Source organism: Micromys minutus (genome assembly GCF_963924665.1).
Source record: "Micromys minutus genome assembly, chromosome: 24".
NCBI classification, from domain to species: domain Eukaryota; kingdom Metazoa; phylum Chordata; class Mammalia; order Rodentia; family Muridae; genus Micromys; species Micromys minutus.
This window is the reverse complement of record NC_137959.1, coordinates 5,054,442-5,074,058: the sequence shown is the minus strand read 5'-3', so window position 1 is coordinate 5,074,058 and position 19,617 is coordinate 5,054,442. Positions and strand designations below refer to the sequence as shown.

The window sequence follows — 19,617 nt, the reverse complement described above, 5'->3', positions numbered from 1 at the left end:
TTGACAGACAGAATTTAATATATGCACACAGTTGTATATATAATGCAGCATCACACCATGTAGGGCATTGACTTGTTTTATACATTCAGATCGTTTGAAACACGTCTTAAGGCTACGAAACAGAACATAGAAAAATAAACAGCAATATATTCAACACTTACAAAAGTGGTATGATAAAGAATATAAAGTACTATTCCTTTCAACACTTCAAAAGATATGTATAGATATGTATATATGTTTTTACAAGTAACATCACAAAGGATCACATCTTCACATGCTTATAAGTATTATTGTACTCAGTGTAAGGCTAGGATCATTTTTCATACATAAATTTTTTTCTAGCTTTGTAACAATGCAATTTTTTAAACCATTCAAGTAAATTCAACCCCAAAGCTGCTGCTTCTCAGCATTAAGTCATGCACCCACCCCTCTTACAAGATCTCTAAACTTATAATTTTAGAAAAAAGGGGAAAAAAGAAAACAAAAAGTCCCAATTATCGGAAGAGCCAATGGCTGACATTAAGAAAATCTGAGCTCTTTCAAATTGATATGCTCAAGTGAGCCATTGTGAAGATTTTAAAAAAGCAATCAGACATAAAATAGGAAGCAAAATACAGTAAACAGAAATAGTATAGCTTCCTCTTCAGCTACACTAGAATGGACCTTGCTAAGTACCCTAAGTGAAAGAAAACCTTCACTCATCTAAAACTGAAGCAAAATAAATATTGCTAGTTTCCAGGATGGCTGAGTATTCTCTAAACCAGAGATGTTTAGAAAGGAACTGTATTGCACCAAGTCAATCACAAGCAAGTTTGCAGTTCACAGGCATTTTAGTTTACCCTTGGGCCAAAGAAAACACTACACTCCAAGAACAGTTTGCATCACATGGACTGTCTCAGCACAGTGGGTTGCGGAAAGGCTGAGGCAGGTATGCGCCCTGCCGAGAAACACTCACAGGAAACAGCGTGGGGGTCACAAGCTGCCAGCATTCTGATGAAGGAGTGTGTGGGAGAAGAGCAGAGGATGTCTGAAAGGAAGTGACTTGAACAGCAACACTGAAAGGAGCAGAGGTGGGGCCTACTCCAACTACAGCACCTACGCTAAACACATGCGCTTTGGTCAGTGGAAGCGTTTGCTCAGAACACAGCCCATCAAGATTCACCATGTACTAACACAAAAGGCTTTTTGGCTGTCATTTTTCTCCTTTTCTTGTGTACAAAGAGGTCAAACCACAATATGACAGTTCATGTGAAGAAAAAAGCTTGCTTGGCCCTAGTCTGACCTCAGGATAAGGCAAAATCCTCTAATACCTAAAAAAAGAAAACTGACATTCATACAAAGATTGATCATTTTAAAACTATAAAAGTCAGAGTTCTATTGCAGAGGTCAAAACAAACAAGGTACCACAGGCTACAATTCTTTCCTCACTGATCCATCATGCCCTGGACGTCAGGTGGGAAAGCAGAAGTTGATTTGTTTCCCTCAGGAGCTATCAAGTGCTGTCATGTCACTAAGGTAAGACAGTGACCACGAGGACACCAAGCACTATTCTTCCCTGTCCAGTCTTTCAACATTTCACAAATCAGTAACACAATAGACACTGGAGAAAGCTGCTTCTTTTGAGCTCCTGAGACCAACGTATCAAACCTCTAAAATCTGGCTTATTATATCAAAAGGCGATTTTCATACTAAAACTATTAGATAAAACCAGTTCTCCATAAAAAGCATGGACCTAACAGAAGACCTTCTACAGTTCTCATCCGTAATTCAGCCACTGATACTGAAGAACCGGCAGAGCAGAACCTTTACAACCACTCTAGCTTAGAAGCAGACAAATTCCTTTCAATGGGTTCAATTTTTTCCTTCACATCCCATGCTATGAATTTATTTTTACCTAGCACCATCATAATAAAATGTTATCTTTCAAAGTGCTCTCTAAAGCCCTACATTACACAATTTCTAAATGCTAATCACTACTCAAATCAGCAGTTACACAGACACCAGGGTAATTAAAGCGGCACAGAGGTAAATACCATCATTACAGTACAGGAGCTTCACGGAGCCTAGCTGACAGCAAACACCCCAAGTTATCAGAGGACCCAGAAAACTTGTCTGCTTCAGTTTGTCAAATTCAAGTGAATTGTATTTTCTTTTAAAAGTCATCTGCCCCGCAAAACAAAAGCCACATCTATTTCTGGCTAGGTATATCACACACAACATGCAAAGAAAATCACCACCATTCTACTTAATATCTGCATAGCACACAAGCTGCCTGATCACAAGGTAATTGCAACATAGAAAAGGTACATTGTTCACACTGATATGTACAAATAAGAAATACAAAGTAACACAGATGAGAAAATACTGTGCTAACTGTCTGAGTCCAATCTCCAAATAAGAACAGAGTGCAACATGCAGGGGAGCCTCTAGTGAACACTGCAGACTGAAGAAGCAGGACTAGACACGGCACTGACCACTGACGGGGAAGAGCTACAAAATGCAAAGGAAAAGCACGTTCTAGCAGCATCCTCTAGAGAAAAACTAGAAGTCACAATCATGTTCTTTTTATACAGTAATTCCAGCTATGACAAGTTGAACATGCAACTGTAAAGTGATAAAACACAGCTCGTGGTGCAGGGAGAAGAACAAAACACTCTTTTACAGAGAAGCCTATCAGGTTAAACATTTCAACATTTCTCACAAAATATTTAGAATCTGTCAGTGCATTAGTGTTAAAGTGGCATTAAAAAACTTCTGCAGTTTTAACAGATGCAGATTATTTCCAAAATGCATAGCATCTACATTCCCTTCGAGTAGGCACCATGATATTTACAGCAGTGCTACGAGTTCTTGATGGAAACAGCCGTCTCACCCGACTTCCTACTATTTCTTAAACATCTATTGTATACTATCTCAAATTCAACAAATACTCACCAAAAAATTCAAAAATATACCCTATATTAAAAGAGCTATATACAACCATTCTAAGACACAGGTTAATAGGCTGCCTCGTGTGTAATAGTAAAGAGAAGACGTTATTCAAGTTTGACAGATACTGAGATGAAAGGCCTTTGGGTTGGAAGCATATTAAAAGACAACAGTGTTTTAGGCTGAGGATTGTTTGAGCCCAGTTTATGACTAAGGCATTGCATAATAAAATATACATTTCTATTTGGTGCAATGTTATGTTTTGGAATCTATAGTGTACTGAATGCTTTATTTTCTTGTCACTTTAGTAAACACTAGAAAGCACACGTTTCCAACATTTTAAATCAAATTTACACAAGGAAAAAAAAATCAAACACTGTCTATGTTTTATATTGAGCTGTTTATAAAAAAATACTTAAAAGTCATGTTTACTTCTTATGGGGGCAGTAACCCAATAGACAGATTCTGATTAAGAAAAACCACAATGCCAAAAATTCATCTGCCCCTTCAACTCATGTCCAAAGTCTCATCAGATAGGAATTAAGGGTAAAGGGGGAGGGGAGGAGATAGTTCCAATCCGGGTTTTTATTGTAACGATTAAAGCCTTCAGAAATATCCCACCTAAGAAAAGGCTACAGCTCCACAACATGAGCAACAACTAACCATTAAGTATGTTGTCCCCTGTGGCCATCTCCCATCCCTGATCTCCTCCTATCTCCCCTATAAGGGCGTCCTCTAACGTGTCGATGATACTGATAACCTTCATCCCGGCTTCTGTTAGGCTGCCCTTTCCAGGAATCCTCACCTCTCACATGTTGATAGCCACCTCTACCAGAAGAACCCCAATCACTTCTGTACTTCCTGCTTCCGTAAGTTTGATTATAAAACTGCTTGGATCTGCCACTTCTCAAAATATTAGACACTTCATTCTCATCTTCTGAACTCTCTTCTTTTGGTCTTTGCAATCTATCCACAGAGTTGACCCCAGAGCTGACCACATCAGCAGCAGTCTTGGGATCTTTTACTTTCTCTGGTTTTTCTTTCAGACTTTGAATGGTCCTCTTAGGTTCAGGTTCAGCAGACACATTTTCTCTCTCTCTGTTTAGAATTTGAGTGGGAAGATGAACCTTTCCTTCTACTCCAGAAGAACCTAAAGCCAAGTCTATGTCTGTCTTTCGCGTCTGTGAAGACTGTTCCACTCGGCCTTCATGCTTGCTGCTCACACTTGCTTCAGACAGAGAATGTGCACCTTCAACTCTGGCTTCTGGGAACTCATCTACTGCTGAGACAGAATCACATTCTTTAGACAGATCTAGATTTTCCAAAGGCAAATCCAACTCTCCTTTATCATCAGGGGGCAGTACAATATTTTGCCTCATTACAGGATTTTCCACGAATCCCTGAAAAGGATACCCATACCAAACATGAGGGAAAAAAGGTGGTGCAATGGGAACAGGACCTAAAAATGGGTTAGGCCCAAAGGACTGTTGTGGGTACATGTTCTTGCCACTAAGTGACTCTTCATATTCAGCATGAAGAAGCTGTCCTGGGTTCTCAGACTCCAGTTCAGGTTGGTAAGACAATTGTCCATGACCTTCAGACACCTGAGTTGGAGGGATAACCAGAGGAGAAGAAAACGCAGGCGGTCCAATCTCTGCCTGTGGCATCTGACCATTAACACTGGCCTCAGGGTGCATAGAGTAGTGAGCATCAGTACAGGGACAGTCACTCTCACTCTGAGCAGGAGGGGCTTCTTGGAACCAAGTATTCTGAGGATACACAGGCACAGGGACCTTTGGGTACATCCTGCAGGCTGCCATGTATGCCTGGTGCAGAGGATACAGGTAAGAGTGTGGGGCCCACATAGGACAGCTATATGCCTGAAAGACAAAAAAAAAAAAAAGCAAAATGAACAGAAATATGAGCAGTTAAAACATAAAACAAATAAAGGATCACAGTGGTAACCAACATGAAAAGAGGTGGAATCGAGTTGTCTCTTCTTGACCCTGTTTCCTGACCTGATGCAGATTAACAGGAAGAAGCATCATCTCAGCCACTGATAGTTTAAATAGACCGGCTCACTAGCCTGCCAAAAAATACTCAAACAAGACAGTCTCCAACAGGGCTCATTAAGTAGGAGTCCTCAAAGTACTGCAATAGCCATATCAAACCTCTTAACAAAGGATAAAAGTGAAAAATAAATGCTTTGAATACTTCCTTTGTTGGTAGTCAACTAAAAACCAAATTATGAAAAAATATCACTAGCTGAAATTTTAACCCAGCATGACTTAGGTAAATGTAACCAGACACTCAGTGGACACAGTACATGGCTTTCTGAAGTTGGCTATGAGCGTGGGGTACCTAATATTTATTCCATGTTTCTAGGAAAGACAGAACACTGACACGAACCGGCCTGTGGCCTCTTTCTAAAGAAAAGCTATTTTTTAGTTAGCCACTCTTCCCCCTCCATTCTCTGCTATGCTACTGAGCAATGTAGCCACCTGACAGAACAAGGCTTTCTAGATTACTCACTCCAGCACTCAACAGCGGAAGCTTTGCCTAAGAATGACTAGGAGTCTGCAGAGACCAAAGGCTTGTACAGGATGAAGTACAACTTCTAAGATCTTTCTATTAACTCCCAGTCAAGAACAGTCCCATCAACAACAGTCCAGAAACTTGGTTTGCCCCTTCAGATACTCATAGGCCAAACTTTTATCAATTAAAAGAAAAGGCAAGCAAAAACTAGAACCCGTACCATTACCAAACATAAAAGATACCATTTAGTAAACCTTAAATTACTATTTACAGTGATGAGGTTAACTTTAAAAACATAAAATATAAATACCTTTACACCAAGATTGAAGAAGAACCGAAGAATATTCTTATCTGAAAAAGAAAATAATAATTGTTCACTATTATTACATTATAAAACCTTTTCTTTCTTTCAACATCAACTATTAAAGCTCTAAAGACATTTTCCTGCTGTATTGTCTGTGCAGTAAAAAATAGAAACATAACCAAAACACAGGCTGCAACTAAAAGGTGACTTCAGGTATGCTATACTTTCTTCTGCATTAACATATGGGTCCCCAAACAGTTTAAACTTAGTTTTTATGATTAAAATTCAATCTGGGAGAAATTCTGATGAACGCTGTTTTTTCATATATTCTGTTGTGATTTCAAGAATTACAAAATGAAAACAGGGAAGAATAGTAAGATTCCCATAAATCAAACCAGGTATTGGGAGTGCATGCTTATAACCGAGAACCCAGGAGACTGAGGCAGAATATAAGCTCCAGGCCAGCCTGAGCTACAGAGACAAGGCCTACAAAATAAATTAAAACTTAGGCTAAGTGGCTCAGTAGCTAAAAGCCCTGTCCACTGCACTTCCAGAGCTCCTGAGTTCAATTCTTAGCAACCACATGGTGATTCACACCATCTGTAATGGGATCCAATGCCCTCTTATGGTGTGTCTAAAGACAGCTACAGTGTACTAATATACATAAAATAAGTAATTCTTTAACAAAATAATTAAATCTTAGAAATGTTTTCAAAACTGTCAAAAGTTATTTATGGAAAGGCAAAACAAAACAAAAAAAAAAGCATGAGAGGCTTTGCTAAGCACAAAATCTTATTTTCTACCAAGACCAGGCTAAAACAGGCCACACCACTCAGATTACCATCTGATCAGATAGATCTCTGCTCTTAACTGAGCCCTTTCAATGGCTTTCTCACTAACTATGTATACTTGAGGAAAACAGCAACTGGAGGCTGGCAAAGACCTCACCTTTAGGCAGGTCCTCGCCGGTCTGACACAGTGAATAAGGTGGCGCAATGGCTCGATCTCCCTTCTCACTACAAGGAAACCCAGGATAGAGTGGGTCTTGATAGAGGCTCATTGTCTGAGGCAAAGGCATCAAGGGCTGGTTAACTGCCTGAATTGACACAGGAACTGGAGAGGGTGTTAAATGCGCTTGTGACACGGCAGCATCAGGTCCAGTGGTCTGTGTCACTGACAAAATGGGAATCTGAGCGGGGACACCTAAGAGAGACGGGAAGAAACAAAAACTCTAAGAAAAAGTCAGTTATTTTCATCTGAAATGTTTGTAGAAAACAAACAATATTGCACAAAGTATACACCTTGTAAAGCAGTTACAGTAAGCAACCTTAAGTCAAGGCCTTCTATCTACAGTTCCCCCAATAAAATGTTTAAGTCAAAGTCCTTGGAAAGAGTCCTAAAGGAGATGTAATAAATAGTGGTCCCTACGGAGGAAACACAAACCACTGTCACCAGTCACTGTCAAGCAACCAAAGACAATATGACAACAGGGTACCTAGCTCTAGTGTCACACACCCATGATGATAAAAGCAGGCACCTTGCCTCCCAAAGCCATTAGAAACACTAAGAACTCCACATCCCTAAGTCTGCTGTGGTCAAGATCTCATTCCAGAACTTGAAGCTTCTGATTTGAAAGGCATTGTTAACAGTTGGAAATGTTTCCAAATTCTTCTCTAACCTGTTGGTCCAAAAGTTGTAGGTTCACTTGGCCAGGCTGGCACAGTGGCTGGTAAAGAAGGCACCGCAGGAGAGAGATGGACTTCTGGAGAGACTAGAAGGGGAGCTGGATTTGACAAAGGTGTGTGTTCTGCTGGCTTCTTCAAGAATGGGAGGTTAAAAATATATATATCATTTTGCTTTGACACACATTTTAGTAACAAATTTATCTTGAGTGAAATATAAAAGGCCCCGCTATAAAACTAAACATATAATTATTCATGCCAATCTCAGAGTTCACTCACTGGCCAAGAATACACACAACACATTTCATATTAACAAGTTTACCTTGTGCCAAATCATACAGTTAAAAACAAGCTTTTAAGGCAAGTGGGGGAAGGGGCGGGATCACAGAAGTCCTTGGCTTGTTTTTTACTAAGAGTCTTACACAAAAATTTAAAAACCGCACTTAGGTACACTCATTTTGGCAACACAAAAAGTATATCGAGGCAACAGCATTAGACCAAGAACCAAAATGTCGGCTGATAGTCAAGTGTGTTAATTTACTTGGCAAACTACTGGTCCTTTTAAATGTATAGCGAATAATTCATTAGTGACACTGCACATAACTTCTATAGATAGATAGTATAATGTTCTTTTTCATCTTCCAGTTAAACCAGCATAAAAATAAGTAAAGTGCCAAACACAAAAGTTAGCAACTGTAAACTTAACTCAAAGTCAAGTCACAGGAATGGCCAGAGAATGGCTATAAAATGACATTCTAGACCAAACAAAATAAATTAATTTAAAAAATTGAACAGCACCTACATCATGTCAGAAATAAGTAACTGCCATTTGCAACACCGATGTTTTCACACACAGAATAAAGAAACCGGAGACTTGGCACCCTGCATGCCAAGGCCAGTAAACTTACTTGTTCTGCAGGAGATGGGCACTCTTTCTTTGATTTAGATGGTGATGAAACTCTTGTACATTTATCATCGCTGATCTTTGAGAGCAAGAAAAGTCACACTGTGATTAAGAGACCTCCATTTTGGATAGTTCACTGAAAACCTACTCCCAGTTAATTTGGCCTGCATATCACTGTTACAGTACTGGGGAGCTTTTATTTGGGGTATGACTTCCAAGAGCATTAACAATCTCCTTTATAAATCTCACTCTCTATAGAATGATGAAGATTAAACACTAAGATCCCGCATAGTGGCGAATGCCTTTCATTCAAGTACTTGGAAGGCAGAGGCAAGCGGATCTCTGAGATAGAGGCCAGCCTGGTCTACAGAGCAAATTCCAGGACAACTAAAGTTACACTCAGAAACCCTATCTTGATTATAAAAAACAACAATTAAATATGAAAAAGTGTTTTGCAACTATTAAGATAGGGCAACGTGAGATAACTTGAAGTAATGAGAACTTAATGACCCCAAGCTTCATACAGTTTCCATTTTTCTATTTCATCAGTTAAATTATATAATATTTAATGCTTTCAATCTCATTACCGAGCATCTTCCTCCTACACTATCACAGCATTAAACAAGACCCAACAAACATTTAAAATTTCCATGACTGGTGGGATGGCTCAGAAGTTAAGGTGCTTGCCACTGAGCCTAGTGACATGAGCTTAATAATCCCTGAGACTAACATAGCAGGAGACAAAGTTGTTCTCTGTTCCACAAATAAACCATGGTGTACACACACCTATGCAAGCACACCAAACAAGTGAGCAAATGTTTTAAATCTATTTAAACCTTTACCTCCAGTGTGCTTGGCTCGGGTTTTTTATCCACATGAGTGTGGCCACGTAGAGAGTCTGCAACATATCAAGAATTAAAAAAAAAAAAAGGCAGAATCAACTTTCAGTTGGATTTAAATACAGAAATACAAATACTGTCTTATCTCACATCAATTTTTTTCCAATGTCAAATATGACACCAGATGAACAGCTTTAAAAATTTAAGTGTCTTTTCCCAATACCCAAATCCCATCTTATCCATAGTAGGTACAATACACCAGCGGATATCTCAAACTTTGTATATGCCCAATCTTATACTATACATTTTTCCCGTATCTATAAAGTTAGCAGAAACTACTGTGGTAGTAAAACGGAATCCCAATATTCTGTAATAGAAGTTACATGAATGTAACCTCTTACAAAGACCTTGCACGCCACCTTTTCGTGTAAAGCGCGTGCTCTAGGACTTGTCTTTAGCCTACTCAAACTGCCAGCATCCCCACTCTGTACTGTGCAAGCATTACTAGAAAAAGCACTGCCACATCCACTCAGACACTCAAGGTGCCTGCTACGACACTAGTCGGCAGCAGACTACCCAGTATAAAGCGTGCCATCCACACGTGTACAGGAGGCAGGAGTACAGCACAAACACTGTCGTACTACTCACAACAGCACTCAGTTTGACTCACAGGAGTGCTTCTGGTACTCTCCATTTACTATTTGCAGATCAGTTTAATTGAATACATAAAACTGCAGAAAACAGAACTATAAGCAAGAAATACTATACATGACTTGAAACAGTCACAGATGCCATGTATCTTCGGTGATAAAGCAGTGTACCTTTGTCCTTCCGTTCCTCTGCGTCTGCTCTCCGCATGCTTCCTTTCCTATCCCTTGCATGTGAAGACTTCCTCGGGATGCACGCATTGCTATTCTGAGAAGGTGACTGACTGACTGATGAACTCTTTAAAGTAAAATCACACTTGGTATTAAAACTTTACAAATATGTGCACAAGCTCTACAAATAACATTCATACTTCTAATCAAAATTCCAAGGTCACAGACTGATAATTTTGTACTTTAGAATCTACTTGATAGGTAATTACAGCTATCATCTAAAATCTATATTCAATTATATGCTCTACATTAATAGTCTACTACTAAATTAAGTATCATATAATCAGACATTCAGGCTAAATTAATACTTCTTCATTTATCAGTTTCAAGAGATCACACTGACCAAGTTATTATCTTGAAATTGATATAGTAGTATCTTTGTTACCACCCTTTCCACGGTCTCTTGTGATGGGAAAAATGTCAATTAGCAGGTGTTACTGAAATGACAGTCAAGAGTAAACCACCTGAGCTCTGAGTGATACATTATTGGTAAACAAATGGACCAGACACAGGAAGTGGGTTTTTATGCTCAATTATCACCAAAGGTTCTAGACTTCTGCTACAACACTCTTAATGAACCACACAAAGGAAAGGGGCTCAGTCTTCTATTCCAGTTTCTAGTAAACAAACCTAGGCAACTATCAAATCCAACAGCAGATCAACATAAATCTGAAGTGTGGAAGTAGGAAACCCAGTGGCGCTGCTGTAGCCATCACTATCAAGAGTGAAGTATTCATGTCAGCTCTCTAAGCAAAGCTTTGGAAAAACAAATGAAAATATGGGGGAGCACTGAGCACAGATAACATCGTTCTTGACTTGGGTACCTTTTACAAGCCTCCCTAAGTGCCAGATTGAACTACTCAGATATGCTCTCAAACTGAGCTTCTTTTTCAGAAAGCAGAAGAGAGAGCACGTGCTTTGATCAGAAACAAGCTCTGACCTTGTCTGTGGCATATCGCGTTTCAACAGCACTCCGCCCTGCTTCAGTCAGTGTTAGCCTTTATACCATTTGCCAATACTTAAATTCAGAGCCCTCACCTAAATGACAATAGTTCTCCTTTCTGATTATATCCCAAAAAAGTTTAAAAAAAAAAAAAAAATGGAAAAGAAAAAGAAAAAAAACAGAAGGTGGAGTTATTCCTTTCATCAGAGAAGTATCCAGTACAGCCTGGTGACTGACTCATGAAATAAGACAGATACAAGTGCTTCTTGCTCGAAACAGCATGATGAGCACGCTCAAGTGTAGTATGCTTAACATACCAAGTGATCAAAGTTTCCTGAGTATTCAGAAAAACCTTGTAAATGGGCAACTGACAACTATACCTCTGCACTGCAGAACTTCCTTGTAGATCACAAGTCAGTCTGACAGGAAATACTCATTACTGTTAGGTGACCAAACCAACTCACTCACCTGTCTGCAGTTTTCTCAGTACCATCTCTAGACCAGGATTATGACACGCTCTACCTTTACTTCCCCTCCCTCCTTCTCATCTTGGCACACAATCTATATGGCCAGGATGGCATTAAATTCAAGGATTCTCTTGCTTCTCAAGTGGCTGTGATAGCAAGCACATACCACACACCAAAGTCGATGTAGTATTTAAAATATTTTCAGTTTAAAGATTTAAGTCGACCACCTGAAATTATTATGTACTACAAACTGCATTAAGAAAGACTTCTAAACATCAACCTTTACAATCTCCATATACATACAGAAAGGGCTGGAAAAGCCTGTTCATCCCGGTTCTGAATCTCATAGAGTAAACGAGACTCTTCAATAGCTTGCTTCTCTCTGCGTTCTTCTGGGGAGAGGCCAAAATAGTAAGATTCACGACTCACATGATCAAAATCCTCAGCTCTTTCACGATCAGGTTTTCTGTCAAATAAAATATTCTTTCAGGGGAAGAAAGGCGTATGTATGAAGAACAAAAACAGCAATGATCTATTCTGCAGTACTAAACAAGCTACACTGCGACACTCTGGAACTTAAGATCAATGGCAAGCAGATAAAAACACAACATACTATGCTAGTTTACAAAGATAAAACTTAAAATGGCACAAAATAGTGTAAATTATAACTTACTTCCTTTACATGATACAGAAATAAGTCAATTTTTCCTGAAAGCTGAAATATAAGCACTGTTCATATTCTTTATGACATATTCCAATATTACCATAAAAATTTACTCTCAAAATACAGAAAAACAAACCAGATGACTTAAGGCCTGCCACTCAGAAATCACATGAAGGAGAGCAATGATTACTACACGTTCTCTTTGACCTCCACACATACATTGTGGTACAAGCGCAACACACCCATGCGCAAACTTAAGAAACTAAAATGTAAAGAAAAAGGTTTAAGGAAGAGAATGCATTATGATTTCCCCCCTAAGGCCAAGATGAGACAAAAACCATTCTCCACCCTATTGACAAGAAAAATAGAAAAGGAAAGAAAAGCAGAGACCTGCAAACAGTGAGCGGTGCCAGGCTGGGTTACCAGCTGCCATTGATGCTCCAATGTGAAGATCACTAGAGATTCGGTAACTTAGTAACGATTCTAATATTTATATACAGCCATTTAAAGCAGTATGAGGTGCTGAAGAGATAGCCTAGCAGTCAAGATCTCTGGCTGAAGAGAGCAAGACCCCCTGGAACTGAATTTATAGAAGGTTATGAGCTACTACATGGATGGTGGAAATTAACCTGGGTCCTCTACAAGAGCAGCAAGTGACTGCTGAGCGATCTCTCCAGCTGGAATCAGCAGATTCACTATTAACACAAACTGGAAAAAGCATACTAACCAATGATAACTTCAAATGCCAATCAATTCCTACACATTGACAATGTCAAAAATCATCTAACCAAACTTGTCACATACCTTGCTATGTCATGTGTTTAATAAAACAATTAATATATAAGAATCTAATAAGATGGACACAGTTGTTTATTACAGTAGTCACAGTACTGTGTACATTAAACATACGAGGGCTCCACCCATTCCTAAAAGACAAGTTCACCAAAGATTCTGGATTCACATTCAACTCTAACAAGTTATTTGGTGGTCTGTATTTTCTTTTTAAATGTTTAAGACACTAAAAATATACGGGAATAATGCTTCATTATATGAAAAGATGATAAAGATATAAAGTAAAATTTTCCACAAGAATTTTTATGTTTTTAGGGTAATGGCCAAAGCAATGTCTCATGTATTGGCTACACTGAGTAACCTACTAAGTACAAAAGAGGAGTCTGGTGTCAGTATCCAAACACCACCTTTAAGTGCAACTACCGTCTACTAGCTGACATGCTGTTAAGACTTCCATCTGCAGAGAAAGAAACCCCATGACCCAAACACAGTAGGAAATTACCTTACAATTAAATAAGATCTTAACCAGGTTAGTTTTGTCTGCATGACATAAACTAGAGTCATTTGGAAAGAGACTATCAATTGAGAAAATGCTTCTGTAAGACTGACACCTAAGGATGAGTCTGTCAAGCATTTTCTTTACCATGCAAGAGGGCTCAGGGCCCAGCCTAAAATGGCTGGTGTCACTGCTGGGGAGGTAGGTGCTCCTGGTTTATAGGAAAGCAGGCAAAGCAAGCCATGAGGAGCAATGCAGTGTGCAGCATTCCTCAGTCTCTCCCTCAGTTCCTACCTTCAGGTTCCTGCCCTGTTCTGTTTCTGCCCTGACTTCTTTCAGTGATGGACTATAATGTGGAAGTGTGGACTGAGATAAGTCCTTTCTTCTCCAAAGTCATAATGTTTTATCACAGCAGTAGAAGCAATTAGACAATTAGCAAGTGCCCAATGATGAGGAATTTAAGCTTCCTGATTATGTCGTTAGGAAGTTATTTAATTCCAGACATACTCTTCTAATTAGATAACCCTGAAATGCTGTGATGATTTCATAGCTTTCTACACATCTCACTGTTTCTGCTGAACTCCACAGATTTGCTTTATTCTGTGTGCATGTCCAGGTAGCACATGCCTGGTGCCTGGGGAAGTAAGCGGTGAGGCTCCGGAAGTCAGACACGGGTCCTTTGCAAGCAAACAAGTGCCCTGTACCACTGAGTGAGCACTCAGGCCACAGTCTGATTTCCTAATTCACTGCGCTTTTTTTTGTGCTTGTGTGTGTGTGTTCAGGACAAGTTAATTCTCTCCTTCCACTATGTGGGTCTTAATCTCCGTGAGCTCAAGGCCAGCCTGGTCTTCAGATCTAGTTCCAGGACAACTATGGCTTTACAGAAACCCTGTCTTGAACCCTACCCCACCCCCACCCAAAAAAGTGTTAATACAAGTAAAAAAAAAAAATATCTCTAGGAAAATACACACAAGATTATAGAGGGCTGGACAATCTATTAGATGTTTTTGGTTGTTTTGCGGCTTAGAAGCTAGGAGGGTCTTACCCAAGCTGGCCTTTCAGTTTGTTGAGAGCTGGGGTTACTTTGTACCTAGTTGTTTTGACTTCAACAGTATAAACTACCTTCTTATCCTAAATAATTTTCTAAATGAAACAAAAAGTAATGCATCTTCTTAGCATATATGAAGCCCTCCATCTAATCCCCAGCACTTCAATAAGGAATTTGAATTGAATAATATGGATTGAACTTTTCTCTCAGAAGATATGCTCAGATACATAATCCCCAGAATGTGTGTGTACATTTATTTAGAAAGAGGGTCTGTCTGTTAAGTTGTAATCAAATACATGAGATCTATGGGAATGAGGTAGGGACACAACACAATCTAGCTGGTGTTTTTGAAAAACAGCACAAAGACACAGATGGAAAACAGAATGAGTCACCTATAAGATGGCTAATTTCTAGTATACTATTATAACAATTCTAAAAGACGAATATGGCAAGGCTAAATCAGCTTGAAGAACCTCCCAACTGTCTTGAATTTACCTTTAATGGCAAGGTTCAAAAGCGAGAGATAAAGGATCTAAAGACAAGAACTTAGCCAACACAAAAGCTCCTCCTCGGGCACTTGGATGGGGAGGTACTAGCCACAGTAATTTAGTTTCCCAGGGGTCATGGCTAGAACCAACTAGATAGAGCCCTCTACTTAATATTCCTCCTCTCAAGCCAGACATGGTAGCTCATGCTAGTATCTTACAACCCCAATACTCAGAAAGCAGAGGCAGAAGAACTGCCAGCCTGGGCTATGCAGTGTGTTCTAGACCTGTCAGACTACAAGAGACATTACCAAAAAAAAAGAAAAGAAAAAAGAAAAAAAAAGAAAGAAATCATCCTCAAAACCAAAGGCTACATAACATATCAGAAGAGCAAACTGAGGGGGATAGGAAGGATCTGTAACACAGATATGATCCTAACATTCATCTACTTCTGAATATTTAGTCAGAATTCTTATGATTATCCATTTGTGATAATCTGTAGTAATGCCTCCTACTGCTAAGCAGAGCTAAACGGAATATTAAAGATATCACCACAAATAATTGAAACTTTCAGAACTAAGAGTTCAGAGAGCTTTTTTATTGCCAGACCCAAAAATGCTTACTAGAATACAAAGAAAGGTCTCAAAAAATGGCCTTTATGACTAGTAAAACTAGTATTACAGTATAAATATCAGAAATTTATCAGAACTGAGAAACAGTTTAACAAAACCACTACTAGATTATCTGTTGCTCACACATAATCGTGGTTGCTAACAATTTCCTGGAATGTATTGCTTTAATGTGTCAGGTTTTTTCTCATACTATCAATGGTCAAACTAATGATCTGCATAAAAAGACAAAATCTCTCAAGTGACTCTTGCATGGCCATCATGGCAAAGATGTCTTTCTCCTTTCCTTGGTCCTCTGTTAGCTTCTCTTATTCTGTTAAGCTTGCCTGTATCAGTTGAACTAGCCACACAAGCAATGCACTCAGCCATGGCCTCTATTACAGCCACAATTTTTTCTTTAGAAATAAAGAAGGGAGTGATGTAAACACCACAGGTCCTTGTGATCACAGATAAGCACTAAGGGTATGAGGAGGGTCAGACACAGAATTGTCCCTCAAAGGGAGGGATATGTAATTGGTATCCACTCAGAAGGCTAAGAACAAACAGTGTTAAAACAGCCTGGTGACCTTTATGCTATCTATGTGGCTGAGAACAAATGAGTTCCTCCCCAAGAACCTTACCATGCATGAGCTTTGCAATATACAGAACCCATCTTTATGAAAAATGTCAGAAAGACTTCTACAAAGCATTTTTGATGCAGTCACTTCTTAAGCTTTATTGTGATACGAGATTGAGTTATTTATCATCTGGACATTTTAACAGTTACTTAAATATGTCTAGAATAAACTACATGGGATCAGACTCTAAAAGTTTGAACCAATACCAGCTACTGAATCCTATTTAACCCACTACCTTCCTGCTCTAGCAGATTATTATTCCGCTCTCTGTACTGGCTGAGAAACCCTGACAGCACTACCATAAAGTTTGTCATCATCTGGAACAAAATATTCAGAAATAAAGACTTATTCCTCTATAGTATTACTGTGTACTATTTGAAAGTGCTGTCAGCATTTCTTTTCAACATTACATTATAAACAAATATGACCAAGAACTAAGAGAGAAATATAAAGGAGGACACACAGCAGTGTACCTCAGGACTTCCATTTCTCTGCAATTCAGTTACCTTGTGATCTGTGCGGGCATCCTACTTAGATTCTTATGCTCACTGGAGGATTTCTGAGACTGGGACCCTACAGAATGACTAGAGAATGAATGCTGTCTCACAGCCGATGAAGGATGCTGGAGTCGAGGAGGTAGTGCAGATGGGGCTTTGATTGGCTTGTTTAGATTCTTTGGCCCTCTGTAATCCGTATCTGTGGAAAAAAGGAAAAGACCTCATAATTTACCTGAAGTAAACAACTCCGAGAACTACCATCATAATTCTAAAGAAAACTTTGATGTGAACTTACCTGAATGGAAATTTTGCCCCGAATTAGGCTTTTTCATCTTCTTTCCTGACACTGTGTTCCAGCTTTCTGGGGGAGGTGGCTTGAGGTTCTTCGGTGTATATCTTCAAAAGAAACAAAGTGTGTGTTAATAACTTCACACAAAATCTCCTTAAGAGCTAAAACACAACTGGTGAGGCAGACAGCTCAGCAGTTACGAGCACTGGCTTCTAGGGGAGCTGATCTCATTCTCAGCACCACATAGTAGCTCACAACCACCCTAAGTCCATGCCAGAGGATCCAAGTAAGTCTAAAAGAGTAATTTTAAAAGAGCACTAAAACCAGCACCTTAGATACTTTGCTGTCAGCTTACACAGATTTGCCAATTTAAACCAAGCATGCTGACATTCACTTTTAATTTCCAAGTTCAGAGGCCAGCCTGATCTATAAAGTAAATTCTAGGACAGCCAGAGCTGTAGAGAAATCTGGTCCCAAAAAATACACACACACACACACACACACACACACACACACATACATACATTTATACATACGCATGTGCACATGCACAAACGAAAGTGCTAATTTTAATTCTTTTGTTCCCTTGAGACATACCCTCACTACATACATGCCCTTGGCCAGCCTGAAGGTCACTATGTATACCAGACTAGATTCTCCTGCCCCTGTACCCCAGTACTAGGACTAAAGACACATATCACACCTTTAGTTCTTACATTAAAAATAAATTATAAAAACTACATATAGATGTCATTCAATGAATACCTGCTTATTAACATGTGCAAGGCACTGGATTCAATCCCCAGCACAGTTTAAAAAATAAAATAAAGTTTTAAATAAAATATTAGAACTAAAGTATAACTGGCATTTAGCAATCCAAACTTCTATCAAATGGCAAATGACATTTTATAACTTTAAAAATGGAATAAGACAAAAGGTCTTAAATAAAAATTAAGCAAAAGACTAATAAGGAACAACTGCTTTTCTGCTATTCTCCTAATGGCACTATAGTTAAGGCATCAAGAGAGCCTTACTGCTAGAGATACTTGTAAAAATCACAGGAAAGGACAGATTAGGATTATACGATATAGTATAATATCCAGACTTGATATAAAACATTTAAATTTTTTTCTATTAAAGTACATGGTGAAAGCCAGGAACGGTGGCACATAAGATGTTGCTTCAAAACAAACCAAAAGAGTTAAGAGTATTAAGTAAGGACCAGGAGTGGTAGCACATGCCTGAAGTACTCTAGAGAGAGAGGTAGAAGGATCTAAGTCTAAGACCAACCTGGACTATATAATGAGTCCAGGGCTACCCAGAGAAAGCCTGTATCAAAAACAAGAAAATTAAAAATAAAAAAGCAAATAATATAAGATATAGGGAAGAAATGATTTGCCTTGCTAAAAGTGGGTGTTAGTTATACTGGAGTTCACTGCACTACACACCTTACAGTCACATGTATTTAAATTTTTTTCTTAGTAAGGGTCAAGGTGTAATTTATCACATTTTCCTCTAGTAAGATTCCTTCAGTAACTCAAACTAAAGGTGTGTTAAAACGGCACTATGGTAAGTCAGTAGTGTCTCCTAAACTACATGACAATACTGACATTTTTTAAAGAGGCCTCACTATGTAGCCTAGTCCGTCTGGACCCCACTCTGCAGACCCGGCTGGCCTGAAGAATGACTCTGCATCCTAAGTGCTGTTGTTGGAGGCGTCTGCAGGTAACTCCGCACTAAGAAAACAGGAAGAAACAGTGCCCGTTCTCTAAAACCCCCATTTAATAATCGCATCAATTCCCAATTGCTCCTGTGAAGAATATATTCCAAACTTTAGACATTAAAACTAAGCAGTTTGTAAAATATACTAGAGCAAGCAAAACATTTGACTTAAATTCAAATTACTTTTCCTGTGTGTATGAGACAGTGCTGCCAGCATATGTGCTGTATGTGTACATGCTTTACCAAAAACTTTAAGGTACCATCTTGTCCAGGAGAAAGAGGAGGAGGAGGAGAAAGAGGGGGAAGGGGGGGGGGGAGAGAGAGAGAGAGAGAGAGAGAGAGAGAGAGAGAGAGAGAGAGAGAGAGAGAGAGAGAATATGAATGTGCTGTATGTGTACATGCTTTACCAAAAACTTTAAGGTACCATCTTTCAATGAGCCTGAAGCTCATTTTACAGAGGGTAAGTGAGCCCGAGATTCACCCACTCATAACCCCAACAATGGTGTGACAGGACACACAGCCCTGCCTGTTTTTTATGTAGATGTTGGGGGTATTACTAGGGGGAGGGGGGATTGAGATGGGGGTCTATGTATTCCTGGCTGTCCTAGACTTCTCTGTAGATTGTGAACTCAGGACATCTATCCGCATGAAACACAATGATCAACTTTATAATCAGCTCCTTTGCACCAGGTGAATGACAAACCCCTTTAACTTTAGCACTCAGGAGGCAGAGTCTGATAGATCGAAGTTTGAGACCAGCCTAGTCTAGAAATAGAATACCAGGACAGTCAGAGCTACCCACAGAAACCCTTTCTCAAAAAAAAGAGAGATCAGTTTCTTTGCAAGGCAATTCCACAACCCCTCATGATTTTTCTAAAGATCTAACCAAACTTTTATA

General features: G+C 39.2%; 1 protein-coding gene across 3 annotated transcripts in view; it reads right to left on the bottom strand.

Annotated features, from left to right (window-relative positions):
- OTUD4 (OTU deubiquitinase 4) overlaps positions 1-19,617 on the bottom strand; it is a 43,558-nt gene continuing 23,941 nt past the window's right edge. For all 3 annotated transcript variants that reach the window (XM_080937285.1, XM_080937286.1, XM_080937287.1), the window contains 10 exons: positions 17,004-17,104; positions 16,718-16,907; positions 11,784-11,946; positions 10,014-10,137; positions 9,196-9,251; positions 8,358-8,432; positions 7,446-7,584; positions 6,716-6,970; positions 5,774-5,814; positions 1-4,808 (listed from right to left, as the gene is read on the bottom strand). In XM_080937285.1, coding sequence (XP_080793411.1) covers positions 3,594-4,808; positions 5,774-5,814; positions 6,716-6,970; positions 7,446-7,584; positions 8,358-8,432; positions 9,196-9,251; positions 10,014-10,137; positions 11,784-11,946; positions 16,718-16,907; positions 17,004-17,104 — 2,359 coding nt within the window. In that variant the 3' untranslated portion in view covers positions 1-3,593. The remainder of the gene's footprint in view (positions 4,809-5,773; positions 5,815-6,715; positions 6,971-7,445; positions 7,585-8,357; positions 8,433-9,195; positions 9,252-10,013; positions 10,138-11,783; positions 11,947-16,717; positions 16,908-17,003; positions 17,105-19,617) is intronic.